General features: G+C 43.2%; 1 protein-coding gene and 1 long non-coding RNA gene across 3 annotated transcripts in view; one reads left to right on the top strand and one right to left on the bottom strand.

Annotated features, from left to right (window-relative positions):
• The window catches only part of CDK5RAP2 (CDK5 regulatory subunit associated protein 2), a 78,563-nt gene extending 68,194 nt beyond the window's left edge, over positions 1 to 10,369 (top strand). Inside the window, 6 exon segments of the mRNA XM_038164899.2 lie at positions 1,158 to 1,241; positions 1,370 to 1,611; positions 3,816 to 3,962; positions 5,878 to 6,016; positions 9,315 to 9,361; positions 10,273 to 10,369. Of these exon segments, the coding sequence (XP_038020827.2) occupies positions 1,158 to 1,241; positions 1,370 to 1,611; positions 3,816 to 3,962; positions 5,878 to 6,016; positions 9,315 to 9,361; positions 10,273 to 10,332 (719 nt within the window). The 3' untranslated portion in view covers positions 10,333 to 10,369.
• Positions 1,516 to 13,644, bottom strand: LOC113845438 (uncharacterized). 2 transcript variants are annotated; one of them, XR_011803968.1, is made up of 4 exons: positions 13,514 to 13,644; positions 12,429 to 12,576; positions 11,084 to 11,221; positions 1,516 to 1,649 (listed from the first exon to the last, which is right to left on the bottom strand). It is a non-coding gene; the product is annotated as an uncharacterized lncRNA (long non-coding RNA). The 2 variants fall into 2 exon arrangements; XR_011803967.1 differs by lacking the exon at positions 1,516 to 1,649 and having other exon boundaries at positions 11,079 to 11,221.
• Positions 13,645 to 20,615: the final 6,971 nt, after the last annotated feature.

The following is a 20,615-nucleotide window of genomic DNA, read 5'->3' as shown; positions in this document are numbered from 1 at the left end:
AGCTGCCCATCAGCCTTTCAAATCCTTTTCCTGTTAGAGCTATTAGCGCATGGGGAAGTAAAATGCATACTGTACTCTCTTAAAGCCTCCAACTGTCACTTCTTTTTCATTCAGGAAAAGCATTTGCAGAAAGTATCTGGGATGGAAGGATGCCTATGTTAAATTGCAATAATTTTTGCTTATCTGGAGGTTCTTTTTTTTTTTTTTTTAATGCACAGCTCTATAGCATTTGCTATGGTGACTCAAGAAGGATCAATAAGTGCACTAAATGGTCTTTGTATAAATCAGTTGTCCCCTTTATGGCCTTGAGGAATATTTTAGCTTTATTTCAATCACTGTTAAGTGATACTGTTTTAGCAAATCAGGGAAAATGTACTCCTTATGCTAAGGCTTAGGTTATGGTCCCAAGATGAATGTACAGGGAATACAGGGGACACAGGAATGTTCTTCCTTGCTGCTGAAGCACTCTGCATAGTAACAGCTTTCCATATGTACAGCATTAAGTCTCCCTTTCTACTGCTTGTGCAGGTATACAGCACCTTGTGGGAAGGAATAATAATGGGGCTTTTTAACTCCATGCACTTCAGCTGCACGTGCCTACCTAAATGACTTCATGCAGCACACAAAACAAGCAGCACTGGAAGGGGTGGGAGAGCGTGTGAGACACAAGAATTGTTTTTTTTCTTACTGTCTCACTTCCAATAAGAATCACACTTCGGCTGAAATATGTAGTGAACATAATTACCATGTGCAAGTCAGAAAGGTGCTGAACATAGCTGAGAACCTTTATGGACAGCTGCCATTCTCTGTGGGCTTTCTGCTTGGGCACTCTCATGTGCTCTGTATGGGGATGGCTTCTTAGGGTCATCACAATAGGGAGTGTCATACTTGTGGAGTTGATTAAAATATTTTCAGTATATTTTGGGTTTTCTGATGGTGACTTGATTTTGGGAGCTGTCTTGAACATTGGACAGATGCTAAAAAATGAATGTAGGTGCAGGCTGGAAGATATATGGCATGGTAGTAGAAAACTAGCTGTGTTTCTCTGCTTCCTGAGTCTAAGTGCAGCATCAGCAAAAAGAGGAACAGAAGTAGAGCTAAAAAGATTTTTTAATGTATGTTAACTTATACTGCTCTTCTCCCATTTTGATATGCAGAAAATCTTTGCAAATGCCCGGCTGCCAGCAGAAACATTTGTGAGCTGCAGAAGCACGGACACTGCATTTCACTAGCAAAAACAGGTACATCCAAAAATATCTTATGCACGTATGCTATCAGTGTCCCAGCTTGTTTGTTTGAAAGAAGTCCTGTGTTAATTTGTTCTACATATAAGGATTAAAAAAAAGTATATACTGTTTTTCTGTCCCAGGTACGCAGTCAGCCTCTAAAGATGATTTAGACAGCAGCTCATCTTCCAGTACAGCATGTACCCCTCGTCTTGTTCCTGGACATCGTATGTGGGCAGACAAAAATGGGCGTCACGTTCTTGGCTTGATTGAGGATTATAACGCTCTGCGGAAACAGATTTCAGAAGGGCAACAGGTTTTGGGAGAAATGGAGATTTCTTTGAGAGAGGTCACTGGTACGAAAGTGCAGGAGCCTGGCATAAAGGTAAGCAGTTGAAGCTGTTAGAAGACGGTGAATTTTACCTAGAGATGCAAAATGTACGAATTACAAAAACAAAGAAGCAGGTAAATGGTGCAGCAGGCACTATTAACTGAATAACTCTGTTGGGACACCTCAACCTTGGCAGTCAAAGTCTCATCTAGATGCAGACTCCTATTTGTGATTCTGGGTTAATGAGGCTATGGATAAATTAGTTAATTCTGGTCCTTTAATAAGCTATCTCACTTTTACTTTAAATGAGGTGAAACTACTTGCTTTTACTACAGAAGCTGGTAGTTGTTAAATGGAAATGATATAAAACAAACAAAAAACCCTCAAGAAACAGATACATCTCTAAAATGCTTTAGAAAGGGCTTATAGTGAGGGTATGTATCAGTAACCCAAGCATAAAAATACTTAAGGAAATTCTCTTGTAATGGAGGATTGGGATAAACCAAGGAAATGAGACAGTAAAAAAAGAAATCTAATATACAATTGAAGATAGCAGATAAAGTTCTCCACTTACCTGTATTCTGCCCTCTAGTAACACCAGGTGATAACTGTACATTAATGATTGATGTATGCCAATGAGGGTTGTTTTACATTAGGGAAGCTTTTAGATATTTTTCCACTTCCTGGGAGCAGTTGAATACTTTAGAAATACCAGTAGCTAGTCTAGGAACCTGGATATCTCATTACTGTTCAAATCTTATCTTCTGAGACATAGTGTATCAGCCTTTCTGCACCATGCGTGACATAGTGATGTCAAGCCATGGTGCTCTTTCTTGCTGTAGTATTAAGCACAATGGTTCTTAAAGCAATGAAATGTTTGCTTTGTATTGAATAACATACCAAAGGAAAACAAAAATCAGATATTTCATCCTTTTCCTCTAGAAGCAGGAGAACAACAAGTGTTTGCTTATGCTGTCTTTTTCTTATTTAGTAGCGTTAGTATCTGGATAAAGTAAACAGCCTGATAGTGTATTTGGGGTGGATGGAGTAAGACAAATCTACCTACAAGTTTCAACAAAAGGGAAGGAACATTCCTTATACATCCACGGCAGCTAATAATGAACTAAAAAGGAGGTCTTCTCCAACCTAAATGCTTCTCTGATTCTATAAGAAACTGCAGCAGGAAGGGATCGGATCAGAAGGTTCAAACAACATGCCAGTGGTGTAAAACCAATGAAATACTGGAATGGAGACTGCTCATTGACACTGTTGAATCACTATAACTGGAGATATTTTTAAAAATGCTTGTATTTCCCAGTTATAAATAGTAAGGCTATTGAAAATGCAGCCACAACAATTCTGAAATACTTTGTATCACATGCGTACACTAGAACAATGTCAGAATGACACTTAAGACTCTGTGAAGTATTGTATGTTTTCAAATGACCTAGTTAAGATACTAATAAAGACTGAAAAAGTAATCCCTCAAAGTTTTTAACTTCTTTTGGTGGTGTAGAGATAAAAGCAGTGAACTTCACAATTTGCAGTTCCCTATCAAGCTTTACATCACTGAAGTTTCAGACTGCGTAGCAAACAGGACGCTTTATGTGACAGGAGGATCCAGGTTAGATAACAATGCTAAATAAATATTCAGATGATATGCTGGATGTGGGCAGAAACTGTAAATGCTTTTCCTTCAGTACCCTTCCCCCTTTGGTATCATCATTGCTTCAGTAATTCATTTGCTCCCCTTGCATTCTTTCTCTCCTTTATTTCACATTCGTGCAATTCCTTCAATTTTGTTTTCTCATCTGTCAGCAGAGGAATACATTTTATGTGTGTCATGATAGTTATTTTGGCATTAGATGGAACAGTTTAAAGGGTCTGTTAAGGAAGAAACATCTCTATTGCTTAAATTGATGTCTGTAATCATTTGACTTTCAAATAACATGGCACAAAATGCATATGGAGAAGGGAGAGAGTTGCCAACTATTACCACGCGGCATAGCAGATCTAGTAAATGTAACCTATTATTAATCATGGTTATTGATTAGGATATATCCCCTCCCTCCCCCAAATTCTCAGATAATGTGTAATTCAACAGTCTTTGTAAACTAACAAATTACCTTCTGTGGCACACAAGAGCTGTGTACATCATCTAAAATATGCAATACCAACTGGATTTAAGCCATTAATGAAGATTACATTTTAATACTTTTTAAAAAGTAAAGTATAATGTGTCTGATCCTTTGATACAGGTACCAGACCAGGCGTCCTTGCATAGCTTTTCTGCGAATACGAACACAGTACAGCAGATTTTAGAAGAGGCTGCACGTTTATTGAAACTTCTCTGGAGAGTTTCCCTTCCGATGAAAGCTGTACACAGTACTATTCATGGCACTCAGGTACTATTATGTTTCATTTTGTTTGATTTTTGCCTTTTTGAACTGTTGTAATGGTTCAAGGAACATACACCAGTTAGGAACATGCCATTTGGGACAATCTTTTGAAAATCACAAACCCAGGATGCCCAGTCTTTAGGAGCTCTCATCACTGAAGGCTAAGGCTGAATGTGTGCTGGCTTTCTGTCCTGATCATATTGTACGTTTCTTTACAAAATACTGTTTATTTACAAAACGCTTTATATTAAGGATATAATCTGCAGCCTTGTTACGTGATATTCAGGAAACCTAGGCAGGTGGCAAATGTTTCATTTCAATAAGAAAAGGTTTGGACTCCCTATTGTAGAAGCAAATTCAATTTGATTATGTATATACCAGTAACAACAGAAACTTCAGCAACTTTGATGTGATCTGAGCTACATTTTTCTTTTACGGTTTCGATGCCTAAGCTGTAAAATAGGATGCTTTTTTAAAAGTGTGACAAAACCCCAAGACAAGTTTTATAACGTTTTAACTAAAAAGGATTGCACTATGCAAATGAATGAAAATAAACTGAACGAGGAATGAATTATCTGTACTGTCATGATAGCAACACAACAATGAAACTGTTTCAAACTCTGGCTCTAAAGTAAATTTGATTTTTTTTCCCCTGATTTTTTGTATGCTTTTCTTAAGGAAAGTGGGATATTGCTGAAGAAAATAAAGCTCTAGGAAAGCAAACACTTTATATATCATTTTAATAACATTTTTGTTGTTATTTTCTAGCATTCTTAAATGTGTAAAATCAGAAAAGCAGTATAATTCTCTCATGTTTCAGCTCCATATTTGGGCTGTCTTGAGAAGTGTGAATACTTCCATTTTTATCCTCGTGTATAATCTGTATAGACAGCTATATGTAGGGCTGGGCTGCAGTATCAGAACGTATCACAGATACAGACAAAAGTGTCTCAGTGTACATGTGATGCATCTGATGCTTTATTGTCATACTGATCTAAATCTTCTTCATCTGGATCAGTCTGAAAACCTGACCTCATGATTTGAGCTTCCAGTACAGCACCTAATTGGAGTCTGATAGAATCTTTTTTAGATTTTCTTACCAAACAAACTGAGGACATCTTAAGGACAGTAGAGTGCTTCTGATATCTTCAATGCAGCATATGAAAGAATGTCTCCTAAAAGATATTGAGCATTCGCTGCCTTCTGTTTAGCCCACAGGAATTGTGAGTAATTAGTTCTTCTACAGAGCTAAATGCTAGTGGAGAATTCTAGAAGATGCTATTATTTAACAGGTAGCACAAGAAGAAAAAGGTACAAGCTTAGGTTTGCATGAAGAATCCAGATCAGTGGTACTAACAGAATCAGGGCTACTTGTTGTCCTGTTTTACAGGATACCGACCATAACTTGGTTGGAATTGGTGGTAGAAATTGAACTTTGAATAATGATACTGTCAAACAATTTTGCAATAAAACTGTCACAGTCACTTGTTCAATGCCTTTCAGCCTTTCAATTAAGGCAGCCTCAACTACTAGCAGAGCACTGAAGAAGGAAGCTGGATGTTCTCAACCTGGCAGACAGGATACTTGCTGATCCTGTCCCATCGGCCTTCATTATGTTTTCCAGTTGAGAGCAAAAAATGAAAAAGAGGAATGAAAATTCAAAAAGAAAAACGAGTGCTGGTGTTAAGACTTTTCTCAGAGAGTAGCAGAAAAACGAGTTGCACTAAAAGTCAGCTAAGAACTGAAGTCTCTTGTCATTGGGGAAGTGAAGGTGGAAGGACAAAGGAGTTTTTCATTCTGTAAGGAAGCTCAAGGAAGCTCTTGTACAAAAGTATTTAGCCATTAACATTGTTTAAACATTAACAATATTTAAAATAATATATGTGATGCTTTAATATAGTATTTTCATCTCTGAATTTAGGATGAAGGAATGAAAGCAGAAATACTGAGATTACGTAAGAAACTGTCTGAGCAGGAGAAGAAGTTACACAGCACAGTGAAACGCTTGCACTCCACAAACCAGCTGAAGGAAAACATGGAAAAAGTCATCATCGACCAGTGTAAGTTCGTGCTTTCTTATGGTTCTTATTTTTGTAATTTATGGCTTCCGCTAAAATGAGGGAAACAACAAAATGAACATAGGTGCCCTTTCTTTTGCACTCTCTGCAAGTGGCATTTCTCTGTGTGCTCTCAGGTGGTAGGAACAACCTCTGCATGAAGTTCAGAGCGTGCAGAACTGCTGGAGCCTCGTACAGATAGGAAGATTTTGTGCAACTGCAAAAGGCTGCATAGAATGCCATGAAAAGCAGTTCACAGTTTCACACACCAACTGATAACGTGTCAATCCGTGCAGCTGCCACTCATCAGTTGAGTTGTTCCTTTTCAGTTACTGCCATTGCACATTAGTTTCCTGTCCTACAGCAGTTCCTGACTGAGGCAAAGTTACTGTTGCTGTAGACCACTCCAGCCAAACTTTTGATGCTGTCCTTCTCAAAACTGTGATTTTGCCTCAGTCTTGATAAATATGCAAGTATGCTCTTAGTTAGCATTAGATGGCTGAATACTGGGAAAAGCCAAAGCAGCAGCAGCAAAGATCTGTCAACACTGCACCAGAGTGAGAAGAGTGAGAGAACAGAAGGCTTAGAACAAGGGAAACAGAAGTTTACGCTAAGTCTTCTAAGGAAAAATTAGGACATGCTGTGAAATGGTATTTTACCCTTAACAGCCATATCTAGAAAATAATCTGGAAACATAATGATTAGGACAGGGACTATATTCTAGCTGTGCTAGACCAGCTGAGTGTTCTGAGATCCATTTCTTCTGCTTTAGAATTTAATCTGTTAATCAGAAGAGATTTGATCGGAGCTACACCTCTCTTCATGCTATGGCAATATGTGTACTGCAGGAGGAGGATTTCACTTCAGTCTTAAAAAAAAATATATCTATCTATCTTTACCTTCTCTTAAGAGACAGGACTTAAAAGACTTGTTAGTGTGTGCTGGAATGGCATGTGTGTTATCAGTAATTAATCTAGAATGCAAAATGTTACATATCATACAGAGTTAGGAAAATGGCTGTAATACTATGCTAGTCAAGTCATTAAATGCAATGCAGAAGAATTAAAGTTATTTTGCTCCATAGCCTATAATTTTTATATCTAGGTTACATGAATCTTCTGCCTGCAGATTGTTTTTTTTTAGTATTTATGGGCAGGGCTTTGGTTGCTTATTTCAGAATTGTTATATCAAATGATGTGCAAGCTACTTACAGTAAATCCAAAATTAGGTTTTCTGTAGGTTTTAAAGTTAAGTAACTTGGTTTGGTATTGTCATATAAAAATCAGAGGTATCTATTATGCCCATCCCAATAATATCTCAGGGATACATTTACTGATTCAGTTTGGTCAGTTCCTAGCTCTGGTGACATCTCAGCCAGACACAAAGGGTAATTTCAGGAGGGCTGTGCAGAGTGTAACCCAGCAGAGATTTTAGCCTTAGGACCAAAATCTTACCCCCACAGCCACTACCCATCCACACTTTCAAAAAGAAAACAGTCCATCTCCCTCTTATTTTGTTCGCTCCTTTTCAACACATCCAAACTCTTCTGAATTAGGTCCCAATAAAATGAAACCTGAATTTTCTGAAATCTTCTTAATGCGAAGTACTGCCTGGCTAGCAGCAGCTTCACTATTAGTGTCACACACTCTAAATTCTCTTCATGTACTGAATTTAATATTTTTGATTTAGAAAAATCTAGTTTGCCGGGTGAAATGAATTTAGCAGTAGAGTTCTTTATGAGCAGAGAGCACTCTGCTACACAGAAAGACCTAGATACAATTTTCTCTAAGTTTCATTGATTACGGGAATTAAGGATGTCAAGTTACCTTTGCCTTAAAGAGCAATTCCAGAAATGTTTCTAAATTGCATCTGTATACAAATTCCTGACCAAGCATACAACAAAACTGGTGAATCATAGGAAGCTGCTGGATTCTATTATGATGCTTTTACTTGTTTTTATTTCAGCCTTTCTCCTTTTGCTAGCAAGCAACCACAGGCATCCCAGTAGGTGACCTTGCCTTCCTTCATTCTCCAAGCATCCTGTTAGCTGGGCACACCACTGAGGATTTTCAGGTTCCCACTGTTATTTAGTTGAGCATTCCTAAATATATTTAGAGGCAGAGACTGGAACGTTCTTGTGGATCAGAGTCTTCTGTCTGCTTTCTCTGGGCAAGAGAACGGAATGCTTATAAACCTCATCTGAACCTCTGAACATGTAACAATGCAGTGCCAAATTGCAGTAATCCGCCAAGGGTATAATTATCTCATGACAGCTATACCCTTGGAGTTGTTGGGTTCTTATTATTGTAATGAAAAATCTTTATTATGGCTAAATTGTTTATTTTTGAGACTGGAATATTAAATTGGTACTTGTGAATGGTATTTTTCAGCAGTTAGGAAGCTGACACAGATTAGAGAATCACATATTTAACCTGACATTTCTAAATATCAGTTTTGTTTAGAAGCATCCCCTCCACCATTCACAGGTCTTGCTCTCTCCCTGCAGAGGCAAACTAGCTGAATGAAGAGAGACAAACTTGGACCCCTTCAGAAGAAGCCACTGACAAGATTTTCCCTAAGCACATATAGGTTGCTTTGTCCTTGAACTGCCGGAGGAGCAGGCTAACTTCTTATGCCATCTGTTGTCTTCCCAGCCCATCATCCCATGTAACCTCTCTGCTGCACCATTTTCCTCCATCTCCCCCAACCTCCATTAGATCACGCACCAACTCCCCTTACAATTAACAAAAAGTGTTCCTTTGCCTTGGATTGAGGGAATTGGGTCAGCTGGCTCAGGGGTCTGTTTGTAGCGGCGATGTTAAATGTAGTGGTGAGCTATTTGTGTTTTCACATATATCGTTCTTGTTACAGCAGAAATACTTTAAAAACACTTCCCTGGAGTTTAGATTTGAAAAACACATTATGTGGTAGCTGCAAAGCAGGGGCAGGAAGTGGCATTCTGGTGCTGGCGCTGCTTCTGACCTGCCTGTGGTGCTGAGCAAGGCCTTTTGCTCTTCCCTGACTGAGTTTGCTTGTACAGCATCGCCCCTTTATCTCGGGTTTTGCAGCTGGAGGTTTGTACAGCAGCCTGAACTTCTAAACAGAGCTTGGGATGGAGTAACAGATCTGGATTTTTTAAGTAATAAAGTTGAAGTGGTGTGGAGGGCCTGTCTATAATTGCCTGGTTGCTGCTCATGTTGTAGATGTGAATTTATACTTACTTAATATTTGGTCATAAAAGCCCCGGATATGGAGAATATAGGAAAGCTCGTGCAGTATGTAATCATCTTTTTGTTTCCAGTGGTTTTAACTCACGATGTCTTGAAGAAGGCCAGAGGAAACCTGGAAGTAAGTAAAATTTCTGCTTGAATTTAATTCCTTGGTACATTAGAAATAGACATTGCAATGTCAGTAGTATTTGTAGAATTAGTCCAATTTGCTTTGGATTTGCAACTGGAACAATGTTAAGATCAAGTCTGGGTGGCAACAGTTCAGTGTGATAAATATTCTGCAGTATTTGATGTTTAATTTAGAGTTTTATGACTGGCGAAGCAACCAGCTAAATCCCCTCTTTTCTGATACTTCCCCTAAACTAATATCCATATGTCCTTCATCCAATAGTTTATTTCCATCAGATCAAAGTCCAGTAAGCTGGCTACTGTCTAAGTTCACAAAAAGCATCCATATTTAAAGCTTGCGTATGTGTTAATAACCAGTGCTTCTGCTTTTTTAAACACAGACCCAATAGGCAACGCTTCTACAAACAGCTATTTGCTAATGCAGTGCATTAAATTACTTTGAGTGTTTAAGTATCCACAGTTCAGCTTTGATTTCTCCCAGAAGGTTCAGGCTTTACTCCCAGAAGGCTGTAATATACTTCCTGACTCCTAAATCCCCTCCTTCTCCTCACACCATTCCTCTCTGAATGGCTGTACATTTCCCAGCCTGCCTTTAAATTTTCCTCCTTTTCTATGAATCTCTCCTCCATTACCCTCGTCAGCAGTGCCTTCCTGAGCACTTCCTTCTGCTCTGTAGCTGTTCTGCTAAGTGGCTCTGCTACTGTCTCAGTCCTACCTGAGTTAGAGATTGGTGACATAAAAAAGTCTTTATGCTTACAGGGGCTTTATCACTTTAATTTGAAGATCTGCTGAACACAGGCGCTCATATTTGCAGATCCTTCTGCAGGATTATAGCCCAGGGATAAATTGTGTGCATTTGAAGTACTGTAAAATAGTAATAATTAATGCTTTTCTAACCAGGTCCCATCACCTGACAATCAAAAATCAGCTTCCTATACCAGCAAAAAAAGGATTCTCTGAAGGAGGAAGTTCCTATAATAAAGACAGACCATCCTGGGATTGTTGTTTGCTTCTTTATGCCTTACTATTTATTGATGTAAAAAGTTTCATTCAGCTCCTTTAACGGAATCAGCCTTTGGAGAAAAGAAAGAAAAAATGACTAAAAAAAAAAAAGTATTTTGGTAAAAAATAACTTATTTAACATTTTCTGTAATGTAAAAGATGATGGTTTTTAATATTTATTACAGAAACAAGGTACTGGAGGTATTGAAGAAAAATCCAGATTTTTTTTTAAGTTGACTTGTTTGAAATTTTATGTTTGTATGTTATGCAGCTGTTTGTTGTTGTAGTCAAACAGGTCCTGAAAGAATCAAGAGCACAACCCACCTTCCAACCTGTTTCTCCACTGCTGAAATTACAGAATGTAGGTTAAAGAAAAATAGTTCTGCCAGCTGCCAGCATTTTATAATAATATGTAAAACGTTCAATATTTTAAATCATTTTAATCTTACCTGGAAGATTCTTCTGGAAGTTGTTTGATTCTGAGCTTTCTCACTGCCCTGTTAAAACCTTAGACTGATGCTAGGTCTGAAAATACTACTCAAAATCAGACCATTAAATTTTAAAATACCAAGCTGTTTGTGTTGTTTTGTTTGAAACGCCAGAACTCTGAGCACTTATTGAACAAAGCCATCAAGGGATTGAAATCTTCATAATGGCTGGCATGGATCACTTCGTTCCTGCCCATGACTGAGATTAATCCAGCCCTTACCAGGTGCAGTTATTGGGTGCTGCAGAAGTGCTTGTCAGGGCTGAGTTCAGAGGGTGGAAACTTGCTTTCAAGGAGTCACAATCAAAAGGCAGTTTGCTGGTGGCAGAAACACTGCCTTCCTCTCTTTGGTCCCCAAGTCTGTACCAAGAGAACAGAAGGTCACAGCAGGGACAAAGCCAAACAGTTTTGAAATCAATTTTTCTGCTAAAAGTGCTGAAAAATGTTACTTAAATTTAAATTAATCTTTTACTTTTTTTTCCTATCCCATGTTGATATATCAAATAGCGATGCTTTGGCCAGGCCAGAAAACACCGGAATAGAACATGCTTACTTGTGCTGCTCCTGTGCTCCCCTCGTCCTGCCCGGTGCCTTTCCAATTCCACTCTCGATCCGAGCCCACCATGTGCAGCCTGCTCTCAGGGGCACACCAGGACCAGGGGAAAATCGGTTAGTTTAACCCTACCAAGCACATAACTGGAGGTGGTTGTTGGCTACAAAAGTAGACTTTATGTGCAATCATGGCCCTGTTGAACTAAGTGAATTTCGCAAAGAGTGATTGATATTTTTTCAAGTTGATGATGTCCCCATTATAGAAGATGACTCGCCCTCGTCATCCAGGAAGGTGAGCGCCAGGTCTGGGAAACCTCAGCACAGGGCTGTGGTTATAGTGGGTCCTTGATATCACACTCTGGAGAACAGCCAACTGCAATAGTCTTTCACTGAAAATGAATTTGTGCTCGTTGAAACATGGATGTGGAAGTGGCTATTAGAGCTACGGGGCTGGCTGAGGGCTGTGAACCACCACCGAGTCTGGTACTGCAGCAGTAGCTGCCCTCTTCCCACTAAAGCTTTTGTTTGCTCCTGGTTTCCCAACACTTGTTGACAATCAGATGTTGTGCTCTGAATAACACATAGACACCCTTTTATCACTTTGCTCTGAATTTCAACTTGATCCTAAAAGCCTGGAGCTGCTGCACCCTCCCTTTGGGCAGATCTGCAAGCAAAAGTGCTGAGTGATCACCAGCCCACCAGCCATCCCAGGGGCTGCAGGTAATCTGCTCCTCAGAACTGATGGGATGGCAGAGCCTGTCCTCCCACACAGCCGTTTCTCCCCACACCTACTCTGCACACGAGTTTTTATTAAAGAAAACCACCAACGCTGTGCACTTCCAGGCTACACGCATCTGTGCTCCCTGGTATGACCTGCCTTTGTGAAGTACACAAAAATGGGCTCTCTCTGAAGTATGAAAAATGATTTAATCTGGGGTCCCAGTGCCTTCCTGCAGGTCGCATGCTCTAATAAACGTTACGTGCCTTGGAGATCCCAGCCTCAGCTGGCCCCTACCTGTGCTGGCCCGAAGCTCTGTCCCAGGTTCTGGCTGCTGAGCACTTGCACCCTCCAGTCCATCACGAGAAAGGCTCAAAACCAAAACGCTGTCTTCAGCTGACAGCAGGGGGAAGCAAACTCATTTGTCTGTATTAGAGGAAAGATGCTGGAAAAAATTGAAAAAGTTAAAAATAAACTTTGCAAATTGAAAAGGGGGGGTGGTAAGGGAAGAGCATGCAGTCAAACTTGCTCTTCAGTCTCTTCACACATTATTGTCCTCACAGCTCACTAAAAACGTCAAGTTAATTTTACTAAGTAGCTAAATTATAGACACTCAGATGTAATCAGAATCTGCTATACATTTCAACTTTCAAAATTAATCAACCTACGTTTTTGAGTTATAACACCTGAAGGAAACAGCTGTACATCTATATATAGTGCACCCATGTCTCTTGGTCTTCTTGCAGCCTTTCCCCCCCCCCAACACCATCTGTACTTAAAAAATAAAAATTAAATGTTTCCTTTTCCTGAGATGATTTGCCACTTACTTCTTAATGGTCCCTGCTGTGCCCACTCAGAGCTCTTTTCCTGACCCCTTCTCTCTCCCTGCCAGCTCTGATTGCTGCCTCCAGCTTGCAATGCAGCACACGTCCCCGCCTGTGCAGGGCAGGTGGGGGATAGATTCGTATTGAAATTGGGTTAGTTGGGGAAAAAATTGTGGTATATCATCATGTCTTTAAAAAGAGATGATCCTATGAGATCAAAGTATTTCATCTTAATGAGAAGTGCCTCTTAAACACACACAATTTACTGGGCCAGTTTAAAAATAATTAAAGGAAAAAAGCTAACCAGATGGAGGGCTGCAGAAGACAAAGCTTATGGAGTGTTAAACTTTGTTCCCATTAAACAAAATTAAATTTTCCTTTTAAAATAATTATGCGGGAGAAAAATAAGCAGCGTAAGCAAATGGAATTAAAGGAGGGGCTCATTTGCTTAGTGAGCTCCTGCCTGTAGTTTCACTGTATGTGCAAGGTGATTCGGAACATCGGTGAGAGCGGTTCAGGAGCAAGCATTTGGGAGCCCTGCGGGTCTGCCGTCCTCACCGGTGTCCTCGAGCCTTGCTGCTCTCTTCCCAACGCTGCAGGCAGGAAACAAGCATCCGTGGTGCTCCTTGCAGAGGTTGATGAAGGCCTGTTGAGATTAAAAAGAAAAGAAAATGCTTTTGCCTTCTCCCTCGCCCCTACGATGTGCAGCCACACGCGAGCAATGAATAAAGGAGCTGCTCGGTGGCACTGGGGACAGAGCAGCGTGTCACAGATGCCCACTGCTCCCTACCACCGATACGTGGCACTGCCTGAGGCGTTGGGGCTGGGGGCTGCTGGAGAACCACGCTGCGATTGCATTCACCAAAGAGAACGAAGAAAAGTAACAGTCAACTCGCAGGTGGTTGGTTGTATTAAAAATAAATCAATGTTAATGCAGTCGAGCGTTTAAAAACAAAAGCACCGTAAAGCGGTGTGCTATTTTAATCCAGGCAAACGCGGCTGGTCCGCTTCTGGGAGGGAGCTGGCGAGGTGTTGGGGTGGACAGGACCAGGGCCATGGCACGGAGGTCCTGGGGGGGCTGGGGCAGAGCCGAGCACCTCGCCTGGAAAAGGACCCACGCCGTCCTTGTACCCTGCGCACATCTTAGATGCTCTGGATCAAGGCACAAAGTGCCTCCTGGCCTCGCTTTCAAATCCAACAGAAACAGCAATATGGAAAGGGAAAAAAAAAAAAAAAAAAAAGCATTTTTTTGGGGGGGCATTCTGTTGCCGCCAAAAGGCCTCTCAGGCTGATAACCAACACGAACCCTTACCTAGCAGCGGTGCTCTGCAGGATGATACACGCTGGTCTCGTTCTTGTGTCTGTAATGTGAGAAAAGCTCACCCTGGTCTCATCCCCACCTCTGCCATCCCCACACACCCCAAGCTCCCTGTCCAAGCCCTCCCCCAGGACAGCCACCAGGAGGCAAGAGCCTGCCGTGCTGCTGCTCCCCAAAGACATCCCAAACCTAGACCTGGGGTCATGAGCATGAACAACATCAACAAGATGAGATTTAGAGCCAGGACTTATTGACCTTATTTCCTAATATTGACCGTATTTACTCAAATGGAGTAACAAGACAAAAAAAAAAAAAAAAAAAAGACAAAAAAAAAAAAAGAAAAAAAAGAAACCCAGTCTTAATATGTGCCCTCCAGAGAGCATAATGAACCAGAAGCCACCGGTGTTACGGTTGAGGTGACATTATCAGTGTGTTTGTGCTTTCTGAAGTGTCTGTGCTGGCAGCATCACCTGCCCTCTGCTTGCTGTAGTGCTCCAGGCACACGCAGCAGGCCCTGCTCACTGGGCTTTGGATTTGAGAGAAGTACTCACGGGTGCCCTGTCCTTGGCACGCAGGAGAAGGAAGTCAGGTTGCTTACTTTGTGCCTTTTTGCAGAGGAAAGTTTCCCGAGTACCTCCACCAAACAGCAGGGTTGGAGGCTTCCAGCTGCGTCCTCCGGCTTCCCCAGGCTGCAGAGCAGCGGCTGCTGCTGATGCCAGGGAGACAAACAAGGCCTCGGGCTGCTTTAGTGGCCTGCTCCCACCTTCCTTGCCCCCTCCTCACCCTCCTCCCACACACAACACCTGCATTTTGCACGGCTCGCTCCTGTCTCCAGAGAAGCAGCACAAAACCAACAGAGTTGCAATGCATCACCGCAAACCAGCAAATCGAAAGCGATAAATAAACCAACAAATAACCTCTTCTCCTGGCTAGCTACGTGGGAAGCCTCTCCTCTAATCCCAACAACACAAAATCAGGTCCTGAGGCACCGCAGCTCAGGGCTCGCTCTGGCCACCCCGAGGCTGCAGGACCAGCTGCTCAGCGCCACATCTGGTTTTGAACGGTCCCCTCTCGAGGAAATCTCTGCAGGCCTATTTTTTGTGTGTTTATCTTGTCGTTTCTTTAGGAAGATACTTGCTACAATATTTTTTTTCCTCCCCTCCTTCCCCCCTAGCCCCATCAGAGGAATCTACTTGGGTAATTTGTTAAAGCGGGTTGCTGGGGCATGCATTATGCATGAGATGCAATCTTTATTTTTGCACTCCACTGTGTGCATTCAAAAACAGGATTGGAACCGCATGCCCGCACGCAAAATGAACATTAGCAGCTCAAAAAAAAAAAAGGAAAGAAAATGCCCATTTATTTAAAGGAAGGAGGGAAAAAAAAACACTCAGAGCAACTAAACAGCAAAAGCAGTCCCATTTATACTCTGCTGAACAAACCAGCTCGGAGGTGCTGTGCTCAGCACGACGCACACAGCGCTGGTGGCGAGGCGAAGTTGTTCACCACACAGCGTCACCAAACAGCCACGGAGCTCGCAGCACCTCCTAGGAGGAGGCACGAGCCCCCTGTCCCTCTCGGTATCTGTGCTTGCATAAATATATAGATATATATACGCACACATGTGCATGTATGCGTGTTTTTGAGCCCATTCTCTCTTGCTTCAGGAGAGAAATCACGCCTCTCTTATCCATTCTTTGCATGCCCTGTGCTGCAGCTGCTTTCAGAGCATCTCATGTTGCTGAACCCAGATGGTCACCATCACCAAGTCTTTGAGCCTTTTTGCCTGATCCACCCTTCTTAATCCACCTTTCCCCTCCGCCACACCTTTGCCTTTTGCTGCCTCAAGGCTGGGTGTCCCCTCGTCCCCCTGTCTGGGGGCACTGGGTGCAAACAACTTGCCATGCAGTGGGAGCTGGTGACACCGAAAGGTCACCGGACCGAGGATGCGAGCTGCTGAGCACAGTGTCAAAAGCCCGTGGGTTAAATTCACGAACCAGAACCACACAAAAAAAGGCGCAGAAAATTCATAGGCCAACAAAAGAGCCCTCTCCCTGCCAGATTTCATGCTTGGAGGTCCCCTGATACTATTTTTAGAGCAGTGAAATGCATTCCTCGTCTTAAAGCCCTTTTAAAACGCCACGGCAGTGCTGACATCCTCCTGCCAGCCTCCACTGCCCTGCAGCCCCCTGTTGCACAGCACCTCCCCTGCACAGGGCCACAGCGGTGGGCAGGGGCTGGCTCCAGCCCCCCCAGGAGCCCCCTCCTGCTCCACCATCTGCAGCAGCCTGAGACAGCTCCAAGGGAGAAAATGACGGACAAGCAAGCCCGTCAGTGCCCAGGTGAGCACAAGGAATGGAAAAGCATCAGTAAGTGGCCACCAAGGAGGAATAAGAGGGAGAAACATGTTAGAGGATGAATAAGAGAGAAATGGGCCACGTGGAGAGGGAAAAGGAACAGTGGATAAAAGAGGGACCAAGATATAAGGCCAATTATTTTTGATTCTTTGGCTTAAGGGCTAATTTATTATGGCAGTAAATCACACTTAAGACAGGTAATGCAGCGGCCAGAGCCCAGACATTATTTAGACAGAGCAATCATGGTATTAATGCTCAGAAAAGTGGAAAATTTAATGGCCTGCAGGCCACCTCTCGCTCTTTATGGCTTCCCCTCCGCCTGGCATGCTGCTGCTACCCCGGCGAGGGAACGGGGCCCAAAGCTGCGGTCATACTGGGGTCAGACTGGGAGGGGCAGGAGAAATGGGGACAAAACAGCCAAAATCTGGGTGGATATCCACTTTCTTAGAAGATGTAAATGCTGCCCTGCGTCTGTCCCATGGGCATGGGGGGTATGAGTGCTTCAGTCATGATCTCTGGGGTGGACACCGGCTGCACAACGAGGAGGGGCTGAGCCTTTCATCCCACCACCACATCTCATATAGGGAAAAGCAGCAGGCAGGGGCCCTGTGCTCAGCTCTGAGCCCTGCTGGCCCTTGAGGCAGCAAGACATGTTGGCAGCCTTGAAAAATGATGTCAAAGATGTGAAAAAACAACCTGCTTCGCCTCAAGTCATCAGAGCAAATTATGCATTCTCCAGCAGTCACGTAATGAGAAGTTAAATAACTCCGTCGTGGGCCGGTCCTGCTGTGAACAGGAGAGGCGAGTTCTCCGCTTCCCCCGAGCACGATTTGAGCCCCTTTGCTCGTGATTCCCCTCCAGCATCACTTCTGCTGTGAAATCCACCTCCTGATCCCAAAGCACTGCTTGGCGAAAAGACACAACAGCCTGCTCTGACAGCCCGATATTAAACTTGCAGGTCCCACTGCCCTTCCCATATCCTCCTGCCCTCAAAGCACGAACAAAATGGGAGAAAAAGGCCGCACCATCACACCCACCCGTACCAACACTGCCCATGGATACACACCGGGGCTCTGCAGTCTCCATCAGTGCTCCTTTTGCCTAATGTCCCTGGCAGGATATTTTTGTGTGGTTGGGAATAAATTGAAGCAATGTGTTTACTCATATCCCATAAAAGCACAATAAACTTATCTCCAGACACTGCATTAAAGAAAAGCTTTGATTTTTAAAAGTTACTTTGTTCTGAAACTCCTCCAGGCAGAAAAGATAATAAAAAATAGCAAGCCACTGGTGGTTAAGGGGGAAAAAAAGAGAATCATGTGGTTATAATTTCACTCAACAGCCTATCCCTAACAGAGAGCCACACAAAATACAGATGTGGGATAATACATTAAAATATCTTGGAGAAAGCTGTTAATTTATAACAGTGGTAAATAAGGGTTGATGGGGACAGCAGAGGCATTTTAGAGTGCGGTGCGTGTTACCGAGTCCACCAGATGTCACATTGGCACTTAAAAGCCTTAGGTGGTTTGAAATGCAGTACAGATTGTCTCGCATTTGATCTTCTAAACCTGTCTCCATCCATCATCGTCAACAACTGTCAAGATAAGAAGGGACAAGTTTTGATTGGAGCCTGATTATTTTTTGTTGGTGCAGAGGCAGAGATGTATATGGTCCTGAGAGCTGACATTTCTACCTCTTCTACTGGAAAAATGTGACTTTAAGCAGAAACAGGGCTAGCTTCCACTCCAAAACCAATTTGTTTGATGGAATTCACCCTGCAGAACAGGAAGGAGATTTGCATTTATGTCCGCTTGAATGCAGGCTTGCATGCACACGCTCCTTGATTGTTTTTAGTTACACCTGATGCTAATGCAGAGAGAAAGATCGATATGCAGCCAGTTGGCCTGGTAACCTCCACAAACGGCGCAGAATTTACACCAAGCCTCGGCACAGGGAAACTCGGAAGCATCATGAAAGTTTCATGCAGCCGGAGCAGCCCTGTAACAACCCGCTCTCTGCAGCCCCTCAAGGTCTCTGGCATTGCTGATTTCCCTCTGGGCTCACAGCTCGGGAGCAGTTTTGCAGCTCTGGCCTGCGTCTCTCGGCAGTGCCCTGCCTGCTGATGTGGCCTCCAGACACCTCCACGCTGTCCTACGTGGAGAAATCACCCCTGGAGCTCTCTCGCCCAAGTACATGGGACGTATCGACCCATATAACCCACCCCACTGCTCCTCCACCAGAGGCCGCAGCCTCCAGGCCTCCTTCCCCACCAGGGCATCAGCCACCTGTGTGACGGTGACAGGATCTGGCCCCATAAACCCCACAGCCTGGTGCCAATTAAAGGTTTTATTAGCATGAGGTCACGCTGTGATTGCACCAAGTCCCAGCACCACTTACACCACACTTTTAACCAGCCTACATATGCCACGTCACCCTTCTGTAAAATACTTCATAAAGTGTTTAAATTTTTCCGTCACCTTTCTCCCCTTGGCTGTAAAAGCAGGCTGGGTCTAACAACTGAAGGCTCTAACAGGGCTGCTGGGAGAAGGAAAATACTGTCACTATTTCACTTTGGCCATGGCCTTAAAATCATCTTTAGCTGCAAAAGCATGAAATGGAGTAAAATTAAGCACTGGGATCACCTGTATAAAAATATTCATTCTGAAATGATCCTGTAGCTCCTCATAAGCCCAACAGTGAATTCTGGAATTATGGCTGGTGTTTGGATAACCCTTCAATTTCACCAGATTCATGGGGGATGTTCCAGGTGAACCTGGGGTTTAAGTCTACTTTCATGGAAGACCCCAAAGGACCAGCTCAAAAGTGTGTGTCTAGAAACAGGGGGACCCATCCCCAGCAGGAAGGGGAACTATCTGCAAAACACCAGGGAAGCAGACCAAAAAAAAAAGAGAATACAGCCCAATGCTGAGACACACACAACCCAGATGACCCTTTCCCACAGTTCATCAGATGAGCACCTAAGTTTTTGAGAATCTAGGAACGAAGAACCCCAAACACAGCCTGTGGTCCGTCACTACAATCTGTCTTCTTCCTGGGGGTTAATAAAGCAATTACCTTTAAGACAAACCACGCTCACTTAGCAAAAACCTTAGCCAAGGTGCTTCTGCAGTGTCACAGGGAAAGACGAGCATGCCATCGCTCCGGGTCTCTCTGAAAGTGGAAACATCAGGAGGCAGGCAATGGGACACAGTCCTCCCCAAGAAACTTCAGGGACCTGCACGGGCACGGCTCAGCCCATGGTTGAGGTTCTGCTGAGGAAAATAGATGGACAGACAGACACAGTGTGCAGCCACCAGCTGGCACCGGGCACCACCTGTATGTCCAGCATGGGTGCCCTGCCTCGGGCTTACCCCTTTTGCACCCTCCCTGCTCTGTCATACCCAAAGCTGAGCTGTCCCTTTCCCAAATCACCAGTTTTAAAACATTTCCTCTTCCTAACCTTGGACTACAGCTCCTAGCATGCTGCTGTAACCAGCTCTTCTCCCCCCTGCTTTGGGAACTGACACACTTGAGAGAGCGGAGAAATTAAACTTTGCATTGCCTCCTGCACCAACAGACTCAGGTTCTTATTCACACAGACTTAAAAAAAGAGAAAAACAAAAAAAAACAACAATAAACAAAACACAAAGAAGTCATCAGGATCTCTCTTTGCTCAGAACACTGTATTGCATTAACTCTGGCATAAGGCACAACGCGAACCAAGAGAAAAAGAAACTCACACCGCTGGAAGACAGAGGCAGAGTAAATTAGCATAGCCAGTGTGCGAAGCGAGCAGAGGATCTTGGCTCACACGAAATGATCCTGAGAGGAGGAACAGTCAATCCCTCCTCTGAGCCGCAAATAAAAGCACGTGGCTGAGGGGCTGCGTGAATTTGGTAGCAGAGATAAGAAGGAGCCAAACCGCAGCAAGCATCTCTGCCTGGCGATTGATGAGCTGCTCTACTTGGGGCTGGGGTACGTG

Source organism: Anas platyrhynchos, chromosome 18, assembly GCF_047663525.1.
Source record: "Anas platyrhynchos isolate ZD024472 breed Pekin duck chromosome 18, IASCAAS_PekinDuck_T2T, whole genome shotgun sequence".
Taxonomy (NCBI): domain Eukaryota; kingdom Metazoa; phylum Chordata; class Aves; order Anseriformes; family Anatidae; genus Anas; species Anas platyrhynchos.
Note: the sequence above shows the minus strand (reverse complement) of the source record. Positions and strands in the feature narration are given on the sequence as shown.